The following is a 12113-nucleotide window of genomic DNA, read 5'->3' as shown; positions in this document are numbered from 1 at the left end:
AAGCACTGAATCAGGGAAGCTATTGACTGGGTCATTCCGGTCACCCCGTTCCTTTGGATCTGGCTGTAAAGGAAGAACTGTGTTAGTGTCAGGAGCTAGGTAAAAGTTCGATGTACTGCATGGGCTGTATTTTACTGCCCCCAGGGCAGTGAGCTGGCAGGCAGGAGGGGCTGTAAAACGTCATGGCACAGTGCCCACCTGTCCTGGCCTCCACCTCAATTTTACCAGCAGCAGGAGAGGCGTTAGGCAGAACACTCACTCATTGGCTATTTGAGGCCCTTAAATGACCAATTAACAGTCACCTAAAACCATCAGCAGGACAAGCCCACACCAAAGTCAACAGTTTTCCCTGTGCAGACTGGTGGTGGACAAAGGAGAGTGTGCCTGCTTAATGGCACCCTAGGCCCATCAAAGGGCCCCTCCAGGTCTTCCACCCATGTCAGTTCCCCTCCCTCCTGGCTTGTCTATTGCAACACGCAACTCCCCTTGCCCCACTCGCCGAGGCTGTCTAGCGTGGCCCCAGGAATACCCCCAGACTTACCTTCGGTTTCGGCTCCATGCAGCATGCCTTCCTGCAGACTTCACTGCAGTCCCAGCAATGGCTACCACTCCCGGTGGCATTGCTGGTACTGGAGGGCTGTTGGTCTCAGCTTTCTGAGGAGGGCTTCCTATTGCTGCGGGGAAAAAGTCCTGCCTCAAGCCTATTAATGCCCAGTGCCAGTGCAAAACTCCAGGGGTGAGCCCATCTTCCCCAACCGAAGGTGGGCTCACCCCCAGATTTTGCACATGGAGCCCCCCTAATGCCCCAACCCCGAACTAAAATCCAGCCTCCCATTTCCATGCACATTCCTTGTCAGGCTAATCAAGCATTGCATAAGGGGTTACAGCTCTACATGCTTGGCAAGGTACCATATTGGCATTGTACATAGCTTATTGACATGTTCCTTCATTGCGTTATGCCTGCTTGATACACTTTGAAGGTAGAGGGTAGCAGGTGGGGAACAGCAAGCAGAGGCAAGGATGATCAGACCAAGGTTATTAAGGGGTTTAGCAGTGGGCTTGAAAACTTTGGATGTAGAGGATGGTCCTGCTCTCACAAGAGCCTTAATCACAATGTTTCTTCTCTTTTCAATAACAGAGGTACTGTGAAGCATTACTTAATTAATGCATTATGTCTGCTTCCTGTGAAACAACCTCTGACAGACACGGTGATGTTTCCGGTGCTCAAATACTCCATGAACATTAATACAAACCTTTCTTTTCATGAACACCATGGGGACCAGGTGATGACACCTGATGACAACTTGGGTACCATCTGCAACTTTCTGCACTTGGTACAACCGATGCCTCCAATCCAAAAAATATACCATGAAAGGCTGACATCCCACAAATTATTATTAAGGCGGTGTCCCCACCTGCTTGAGGTGTCTGCTTCTACGTGGGAGAGTGTTTCAGCATGTAATCCGCCTACATCTAAGTGGGACCTCGAGTGATTTGGCACATCTGCCAATACTGCCAGTACTGCAATCCTGTGTCAACAGCAGGTAGGAAAATTTGAGCTAAGGAGTGCTAAAATATTGAACTTCTAAATATTTTCTTTCCGTGTTTATACTCTGGTGTGACTGTGTCATTTAAATAAGGCCAATCAAACAGAAACATGGGAACTGCTAGATCAGAAAAGATCAGGGTCCATCTAGTTTGACTTCTTCTATCCTGCTGGTCATATGAAGCAATGATAATAGAATTGTTAACTACTCATAGCAGTTAATTTCTGTCAATTACTCAACAACAGACCCAGAAATAACATAAGCAATGGAAATATATATCTGTAGTCAAGTATTTTTTTAGAATTCCCCAGCGTCTGCAAGAGCATATTCAGCATTTGCACCCACTGCATCAAAAAAGATGGGAGTGCAAAAAATGACAAAATTAGCTCAGAATGCTGCAGAGAGTTAGGCCTTCGTATTAGCACAAAACTACATTCACAACTTCCCTGTGTTCTTTGACTTGCAATCTGCCAGATGCTGCTGGTAATTTAGCAAATCTGACACAGCACTTATTGCTCCAGAAAACCATTCTGCACCTCACTGCATTCAGTTCCACTGTGTGCAGTGAAAACCTGCCTCTTGCCGCTGAAGTGATGACGATGTCCAAGAGGGTCAGGAGGCACACTAAGTTAGCAAAATACTTAAAGGTACGGCTTGCAGCTCTGGGGAAAAGCAGGGTTCATCAATGAATCGTACAGACATTGCTGGAGCCCCTGTTAAGCCATACAAGTCTGCAGTGGCTGCCACAATCATTTTTGGTTCTGCTCATTGCATTTCTGGTTTTGAAGTATCATCATATCCTGCAGAATTCAGCATAATCAATACTGCATCCCTCCTCTCATCAAATGAACTGCAGACTGTCTACATCCCTCCTACCAGACATATATTATTATGAAATATGAACAGCCTAGGGAAACTCAATTAATGAATATGTAATGCAAGAGATTTTTTTCTATTTGACAAAGCTGAATTATCATTTAAAAAAAACACGTTGACAGAAGAGAATTTAATCGTCATTTTTGTGGCAGCCTGTTCAGGCACAAGCAATCTAATGACATTTTCTTTACACAAATGGCATCAATGTGCTGAATGATCTGTAAACAAGTCAAAAATAACGATTATGCCTCTTTAAAATGGTCAGCATAGCTAGTCATTGTACTTACGCTCTACAAAGTAGGAACTTGGCTCAATTTTCCAAATGATCTGTCCTCGATGTGAACCATTGACCCCACGGTTTTTGTAGTCCAGGAAATTTTCAGAGACAACCTCATCTGTGATTGAAAAGAAAGCACAGAATTTACAAAGAGTTGATATATGACTGAATACTTCAATTGCAGTGCAAGCCATGCTCAATTGGATTAAGAGAAATTTGCGAATCATGCCAGCTTCAGGTAGGGGACAAAGAAAGTGAATTTTAAAAATGAAAAACCGTAATCTGGTTGAGGGACTGAGATGACACCAAAATCCATGAAAATGAAATCTGAAGCAGCTCAATTTGAACCCCAAGCTTAGGTTACAGTCTGGAAGTCACCCTTTGATATCTTATTTCTAATACACACTGACCTGATAGCACGTGGGGTTGGGGAATTATTGGCCCAGAACATCCAATCCCTGGTGAGGGGGTGGGGGCCAGTCATACCCAGAGATACCCCAGAAGAAGATGCGCTAGGGGACCCCTCCTAAAACTCTCCACGCAAGGACTGCACGGCAATTGCCCAGAAAGCTTACACTTCCGATGGGGAATTACCCTGCACTGGGAACCATCCCATGCTGTGAGTATATTGGGCCGTAACTTCCAACTAGCGTCACGAAAGCGCTGGTCTGCAGAAATTAGAAGAAATATATGCACACTCACCTGGTCTTGAAAATTACACCTACCCTTCCATTCACTAGAGCTGCCTGGGGCCTGCATTGAAAGACTCCTCGCAAATCCCAATGAAGTGTAAATCCAGCAGATTCAGGGAGGCCACGTCCCCTTTTTTACACTGAGGGGGGCAGAAATCTGTGGGGAGTTGGGGGTTTGTCCGTGGGGTGGGGGAGGGCGGGGGGGGGGGGGCGGGAGTCGGAGGTCCAAGGTTATCAGAGGTCGGGGAGGGGGTTGTGGTGGGAAAGTCTGAGGTCGGGAGGGTGCTCTGAGATCAGGGTGGGGGTGGGTTTGTCGAAGCTTGGGGGGGGTGTGAGGGATCAGAGCTAGGGGATTAGGGGTCGGAGTGTGGGGGTTGGGTGGGTTGGGGGCGGGGGGAGTCCCATGGGGGGTGTCGGGGGTGTGGCGGGGGATTACCATGGGGTTGGTCTGGGTCTTTACAATAGGTACCCAGGAGTTAGTAGAGGTTTTAATTCTTCTAACTTTTTCTGGATAACTATTGCTGTAACCCTGTCGGAAGCATCCGAATTTTGTGGCATAAACAGCACTTTTGGATGGTTCCCTGCAAAGCGCAATTGTCCAGAGGAAGTGTGTACTTCTGGGAAATTGCCATGCAAACCCTTCCCTGGGAACATCCAAGAGGGATCCAATGCTGGGGAGCTTGGAAGTTATGGCTCCTTGCTACATATTATTGAAAAATAATCTTTGGTTGATCACCAATAAGTTCTTTATCCAGTGTAAACAATAACCAAACAACTTGCAGCACTTACCTATCTGTGAGCAGAGTCACGACTTACAATTGAAATAATGGCCTGAATCTTCCCATATGGGGAGCGGCAAATGACTCAACTTAAGTCACTGATGCGCCTTGGGACCCTGAGGAAATCCCGATGGGGGCACATGGGTGGTATTTACAGAGGTGGTTTCAACTTCCAGGGCAGAATTTTGCCCTAGATGGGTGGGCGGGCCCGACCGACTTGGTGGCGGGCGGGCAGCTGATCGCTGCCGCCGAAATGGGTCCCGTCGCCATTTTAAGTGCCTTAATTGGCGCGCCCAGCGTGATGCCCGACAGGAAGCGCTATGTGCTTCCTGTGCGGGCAGGGGGGGTGATTCCCCAACTGCCAGAGTGCGCTCTTTCACGCATGCACATGAAAGAGCGCACGTCTCCTTGAGGTAAAGTGCTACCTCAGGGAGATCGCTGAAAACCAGTGAAACTTTAAAAACAGGAAAATGAAAAATTCATTAACATGTCCCCCTCATGTGAAAATGTCACACAAGATGGGACATGTTAATGAAATACACAAAAACTTTATAACAATTTTTAAATTCCGATATCAAACCTCATCCCGCTCCTGGATGACGTTTGTAAAAAAATCACTTACCCGCCTGCCTGTTGGGCCCATGCACTGATTTGAAGTTCGCATGGGCCCCTCAAAATCCTGGTCGATAATTAATTTTAATTAATGGCGGACGCGCGTCCTGCTGCATAGCGCACCCGCCGACTGAAATATCGCAATGCTGCGCCTTGATGTCGGGACGCTCGCGCGACGTCAGCGCTCAACATTTTAAGCGCTGGTGTGTGGACTCCGCCATCCGCACGCCAGCCAGAAGATTCTGCCCCAATTGCTAGGTTTACCCTGCCTGGATTGCTGCAAGATTCCCTATCACGTTGGGATGAGATGACCTCATATTCACACAGACTTAGGCTGTTTGCCCGATACTTACCTTGTTTTATACACAGGTTTACTTTTCCTAGGAGGTGTAAAGCCTGCTGTGGAGCACAGCTGAAAGTAAATCAGCTGGAGTGTCAAAGCCTCCAGCACAATGGCAATTGGCAACCCCAATACAGCTCCGCAACCTTCCGACAGTGCTCACCCCCTCCCCACAATGCTCATCCCCTCCCGACAATGTTCACCCGCTCCCAACAATGCTCAACCCCTCCTGACAATGCTCACCCTCCCTCCCAACAACGCTTACCCCTCCTCGACAATGGTCACCTCCCTGAAAATGCTCACCCTTTTGATAATGCTCACCCTCCGATAATGCTCATCCTCCTGATAATGGCCGAATGGCTGACTTCTGCTCCTACGTCTTATGGTCTTATGATCTTGTTGACTTGTACCATTGTCCAGTTCCCCACAAGTGATAGTACATCTGGCCTACCTCACTCAAGCAGTCATTCTTCACATCTGTGTTTGGCCAGTGACCAGTGATGACCTATTCAGTCATGAGAATCAACTCAACTTCCTCCTCATCCAACACCCATCCTCACACTTCCAGCAAAGTTCAGCACTTTCTTTTCTTTAATCCAGAGATTTCAAAGCATTTTTAATGCCCTCACCACCAACATTCCCTCTATTTTTGTTTTTGTTGTGTACAGTTTATTCACTTAATTGTGCAGACCTTTTTTTTAAGCAGCCGCGCACTTGCGGTAATTTAGAGGGACTGACTCGTGGCTTAGCATGAGGGGGAACTGCTGGGTTGCTGCATGACCATGTAAATTAGAGGAAGCATTGCTCACCACTACACTAATTGATTGAGCATAACCCGAGGAATGCTTTCTCATCTCCATGCCAGTTATACAGCACTAACCTTTTTTAAGGGTGGCCTGTAGATTTATTAAAAATAAATATTTTAAACGTGGTGAATGTGGTTCTTGCGAATGTGAAGTGGAGAGTAGAATTATGTCCTTTGCAACAGAATTCATCTGCAAAGCAGTTCTGTATACTCAGCCTTCCCGTCTAATTTTTGTTATGAAAGCATGGAGTGCGGAGTGGAGGGGGCGGCAGGGGTGCTGGAGAGGAGGTAGAGGGCGATGTCTGCTCTCACTAACATTGAAAAGATAGCTTAGAAATTTTCAAAAATGTTCAAGTGATTCGACAGACACTAGGCCTTTTGACTACAGGCTGTGCGATGTTAACTTGAAGCAGCACCAGATGGGTTTCTCAGGGTGTTGGGGTTACATACCCTCTACTGAAGACTGAGTCAATTTTTGAGCTCAAGAGTCAAATTAGAATCCAATTCATGGAAGCACACCAGTAGTTATACACCAAAAACACCAAATTTTTTTATCCCCCGAGATTCAGTTTAGCTACATGGAAGCCATGCTGTTACAGCCTAGTGGGTAAAATTATACTCAACCATTTAAAAAAAAATGTTAAGCATATTTTTAAAGAAGTCAACATTATTTGCAACAAACTTCAGTCACAGATAAGTTGCGAGATAAAAGTATTAGAGATGTGCTGTACAACCACTTGAAAAGAGTAAATGTTATTAAAGAATACCAATGGAATTTTCACTAACCTGATCGAATTTTTGATGAGCAATTCTAATAGCCTGATGGATATTGTGAACCCTGATTTCATAAAAACATTTGATTAAGTGCTGCAAAAAGGGCTGTTAAGTTCCATCCTGTGAGAGTAGATGTCAGTTTTTAAGCTAAATGGTGACATGGTTGCATTTGCGTAGGCAGAGCTCAGTTATTAATAGTAGCCGATCCAGTTACGAGTAGAGTTCTGCAGGTATCAGTATTAGGTTGCCTTTTATTATCTTTATCAATAATGTGGATGAAGATATCAGTAGTTTGATTCTCCATTTTGCTGATGTCAGAAAGATGTGTGTGGGCGTTAGACTTTAGATTAAATGCGTAGATTGCAGGCTGATTGAGATGCACTGGAGAAATAGGCTGATGTGTGGCATATGTCCTTCAATGTGGATGAATTCAGTGTGATGCAATTGGGCAGATGTAATTCCAGGCAGGTAGTATTAACCACTTCAGGTTGTAGAACAGAAGAAGAGCCAAAGGGTAACAGTTCGTAAGAAATTGAAGGCAATGCCATGAGGCTGTAGTGAAAGTGAACAGGGTGTTAGAGTGCACAGGGTCCAAGGCACGCGGACCTGAATGTATATGGTGGACAACTAGTTGAGTCATTCATCGCCAGATCTGGCTCACCACTGAGTAAACGATTAGATCCTGCTTTCCAGTGTCAAAGCTGCTCACTATTCCAGGGTTGTCCTGAAATACAAAGATAACCCCTGCTTCACTTCTTCACAGCAAACTATCTTCTTGGACTCCTTTCCCCTTCAAATTCTACCCTCAACTCCAATAAAAAGTACAATGAATTCGTGGATCACCCATTCACATGCCTCTGCTGCTTTTTTCCCTTCCCTTGGCCCATTGCGGTCAAGCTTTCCCTAAGATTCCTCCCTGCCCTAGCCCTGAACTTGCATCTTTCCCAACTTGCTGTCTCATCTCATGCCATTTAAGAGCTTATCTTTTCCATGAGACCCATCTCCTGGCCACTCAACCCTATTCCTACTAAACTACTGACCACCCAATCCCCCTTCCTGGTCTTTATTTCAGCTGATATTGTTAATTGTTCCCTCTGCTCAAGTTCCACCCATCTCCTTCAAATCTACCGATATCATCCATCTCTTCAAAAAGACCCATCTTGACCTCTCTGTCCTTGTAAATTATCACCCCATTTCCAACATCCCCTTCGTCTCCAAAATCTGTGTTGTCATATCCCAAGCCCTTGTCCATTTCTCCCACAACATCATGTCTGAATCCCTTCAATCAGGTTTCTGCCCCGCCACAGTACTGAAACGGGCCTCATCAAAGTCACAAATGGCATACTATGTAACAATGACCGAAGGAAACTATCCCTCCTTGTCCTTCTCAATCTGTCTGCAGCATTTGATGTAGTTAACCACACTATCCTCTTTTAACATCGCCTTCTACATCATCAAATTGAGTGGCACCATTCTCATCTATCTAATCGAATGATCTGCAAAGGCTTCTCTTTCTGCTCCTTCATCTCTAGTGTGCCATGCCTTTTTTATCTGTAGACTTGATGATTCTAATGCACTCCTGGCTGGCCCTCTATCTTCCAATCAATATAATTTTGTTTCATTTATTCATGGGATATGGGCGTCACTGGCTAGGCCAGCACTTTAATTGCCCATCCCTAACTGCCCTTGAGAAGGTGATGGTGTGCTGCCTTCTTGAACCGCTGCACACCATGGGCAGGATCTTCCCTCCGTCGGGGGGTTGTGCGGGAGCGGGCGCGAGTGGGCAGGTTCCCAATCGGCGCCTCTAGTCAGGGGCACACCGCCATTTTACATCGGCGGGCCAATTAAGGCCCACCCAGCATGACGTGCGCCAGGAAGCGCTATGCGCTCCCTATGCGGGCGGCGGGGGGGGGGGGGATTCCCTGAGCCGGGAGTGCTGCCTCAGGGAAATTGGCTCAAGTTTCAAACATCGAATAAAAGTGAGAAAAAAAATTATTGACATGTCCCCTCATGTAACACTGTCACATGAGCTGAGACATGTCAATTTCTTTAATTTAGACATTTCATATAAATTTTAATACCCTCATGAAACCTCATCCCACCCATGGATGAGGTTTCATGTTTTTTCTGAAGGCCACCTGGGCTCTTTGCCTGCCCGCCAACCTTAAGGTTGGACGGGCAGGTCCATTAATCAGCTTAATTACTTTTTTAATGGCCTTAATAGGCCTTTGACAGTTCAGGGGGGTACGCAGCCGAATCAGCTGCGCACCCGCCGAACTGAAAATCTAAATGACGCGCGGTGACATCGGGACACATGTCTGATGTCACCCTGTGTCATTTTACGTGTCAGCGAGCGGGCCCCGACCCTGCGCACTGACCGGAAGATGCAGCCCCATTTGTTGCGGGTATACTCATAGATCTTTTAGGAAGGAATTTCCAGGATTTTGACCCAGCAACAGTGAAGGAACAACGATACAGTTCCAAGTCAGGATGGTGAGTGGCTTGGAGGGTAACTTCCAGGTTGGAAGCTATGTGGTATTCCCAAGCATTTGCTTCCCTTGTCCTTCTAGGTGGTAGAGATCGCAGGCTTGGAAGGTGCTGTCAAAGGAGCCTTGGTGAGTAGCTGCAGTGCATCTTGTAGATGGTATGCACTGCTGCCACTGAACTCTGGAATTCCTCCCCTAAACCTCTCCATCTCTCTCTCTCCCTCTCTCTTCTCCTTTAAGATGCCACTTAAAATATGCTTGTTTGATCAAATCTTTGGCCATCTGCACTAATATCTCTTTCTATGGCTCGGTGTCAAATTTTATTTGATAATGCTTCCGTGAAATGCCTTTAGTCCTTTACTTTTTACATTAAAGGTGCTATATAAATACTGGAAGGACAATGTGACATCAGCTTTAAATGTATAAACCTAAAGCTACACTAGGTGACAGGGGTAATTCTTTTCACACCAAATCAACAATCTTTGGGATAAATTGTCAGAACAATGTTAAGTATGGAATGGCTACAGACCCTTAAAAGGGGCTTGTACCAATGTGCATACTTCAACAACCTCGTGCCCAAAACTGGCAGATGTCCTGTTCTCCCATTCACAGACCCAGTAGAAAACTGTGAAAAACAGGCAGCTGGAAGTTGAAATTGTGACCTTCCAGATGCTGCAATGGATTTTCCTACCACCACCATCCAAAGATTGAGTAATATTGCAGCAGCCAGTTGCCAGGGATCTTGCTCCACCAATATGTCCTGCCGCATTTATTGGTGGGCAAGGCCAGTAGCATTAGAAATGTCTCATCAAATGAGCCAAACCTTACTTTAGTATTGATTTCAGGGAATGGCGGTATTGCACATTATAGGTAGAAAAGAGAGTTAGATTAAAGCGTATGTAATCAGACTGGCAGGAAATGCCAAGCGGTGTCCCCCAGAGATCTCTTCTGGAACCTCAGCTATTCTTTTGTTAGTGATAGGATTAAGGAATAGATCCACAACGAGACTAAATGAGGAGGCGCAGATGGGAGCAGGAAGCTGCAAAAAGACATAGACTAAGTGATGGGCATAACAATGGCACATGGAGTTCAATGTGAGCAAATGTGAGCTCATCCACTTTGAACCTAAGAAAGATAAATCTGAGTATTTTCTAAATGGTGAGAAACTAGGAGCTGTCAAGGTACAAAGAGATTTGGGAGTCCAAGTACACAAATCACTTAAATCTAATAGACAGGTACAAAAAGCAGCCAAAAAGGCTATTGGAATGCGTGCTTTAATCTCAAAGTAGCTTCATAGAATCTTGGTTGGAACCCACTTGGAGTACTGCGTTCAGTTTGGGTACTGTACCTCAGAAAGGATATAATGGCCTTGGAGGGGCTGCAGCACAGATTCACCATACGTACAAACATAAGACCAGACGAAACAAGAACAGGAGGAGGCCACTCGGCCCTTTGAGCCTGCTCTGCCATTCAATGAGATCATGGCTAATTTGATTTTAACCTCAACTCTGCATTCCTGCCTATCCTCGATTACCTTTCCCCCCTTGCTTACCAAGAATCTATCTACCTCTGCCTTAAAAATATTCAAAGATTCTGCCTCCACTGCTTTTTGAGGAAAAAAGTTCCAAAGACTCACGACCCGCTGAGAGAAAAAAAAAATTCTCCTCAACTCTGTCTTAAATGGGTGACCCCTTATTTTTAAACAGTGACCCCTAGTTCTAGGTTCTCCCACAAGAGGAAACATCTTATCCACGTCCACCCTGTCAAGTCCCCTCAGGATCTTATATGTTTCAATCAAGTCACCTCTTACTCCTCTAAACTCCAGCGGATACAATCCTAGCCTGTCCAGCCCTTTCTCATAAGACAACCGCCCATTCCTAGCTCTGAAGAAGAGTCATATGGACTCAAAATGTTAACTTTGCCTTTGCCTCCAGAGATACTGTCAGACCTGCTGAGTTTTTCCAGCATTTTTTGTTTTTGTTTCAGATTTCCAGCATCCGCAGTATTTTGCCTTCATTGCCCATTCCTGGTATTAATCTCATAAACATTCTCTGAACTGCTTCTAATGCATTTACGTCCTTCCTTAAGTAAGGAGACAAACTCTGTACATAGTACTCCAGCAATGATACCAGGGCTTCTTCTTGAATTTTCTGCCCAAAGGTGGGTCCTGATTATTCGTCAAACCACGACAATGTGTCATGAATTTTTACTATGGGTAGGGGCGAGCAGACCCTGTGCCTGCCTCAGCCAGAATGGGGATCCAACCCCTACTGTCAGCATTAGTCTGATCCACAGACTCACCATCTAACCAACTGAGCTAACTGATCCCATAACAGGGTTTAGAAGGTTTAATTATGAAAATAGGTTGGAATGTACTCTCTGGAATATGGAATATTGAGTGGTGATCAGATCAAGATGCTTAAAAACATAAGAAATAGGAGGAATAGGCCATTCGGCCCTCAAACCTGCTCTGCCATTCAATAAGATCATTTATGGCTGATCTGATTGATTCCTGCCTGCCCCCCATAACCCTTGACTCCCTCAATCAAAAATCTGTCTAACTCAGTCTTGAATATTTTCAATAACCCTGCCTCCACTGCTCTCTGGGGAAGAGAATTTAAAACGCTAATGACCCTCTGAGAGAAAAAATTCTGCCTGACCTCCATCTAAATGGAAGAATAGAAGACCCCTTATTTTTAAACCATGCCACCTAGGCCCCATGAGGGGAAACATCATCTTAGAATCTACCCTGTCAAGCCCCCTCAGAATCTGCTTCAATAAGATCGCCTCTCATTCTTCTAAACTCCAATGAGTACGGGTCAAACCTGCTCAACCTTTGCTCATAAAACAAATGTTTCATCCCAGGAATCAGCCTAGTGAACCTTCTCTGAACTGCTTTCAATGTAAGTATGTCCCTCCTTATGT

General features: G+C 45.5%; 1 protein-coding gene across 1 annotated transcript in view; it reads right to left on the bottom strand.

Moving 5' to 3' along the window:
• Positions 1-12113, bottom strand: part of LOC144678727 (E3 ubiquitin-protein ligase HECW1-like) — a 676338-nt gene that overhangs the window by 494293 nt on the left and 169932 nt on the right. The window contains exon 3 of the mRNA XM_078538571.1: positions 2711-2818. Within this exon, the coding sequence (XP_078394697.1) occupies positions 2711-2818 (108 nt within the window). The remainder of the gene's footprint in view (positions 1-2710; positions 2819-12113) is intronic.

Source organism: Cetorhinus maximus, chromosome 3 (assembly GCF_964194155.1).
Source record: "Cetorhinus maximus chromosome 3, sCetMax3.hap1.1, whole genome shotgun sequence".
Classification (NCBI taxonomy): Eukaryota; Metazoa; Chordata; class Chondrichthyes; order Lamniformes; family Cetorhinidae; genus Cetorhinus; species Cetorhinus maximus.
Note: the sequence above shows the minus strand (reverse complement) of the source record. Positions and strands in the feature narration are given on the sequence as shown.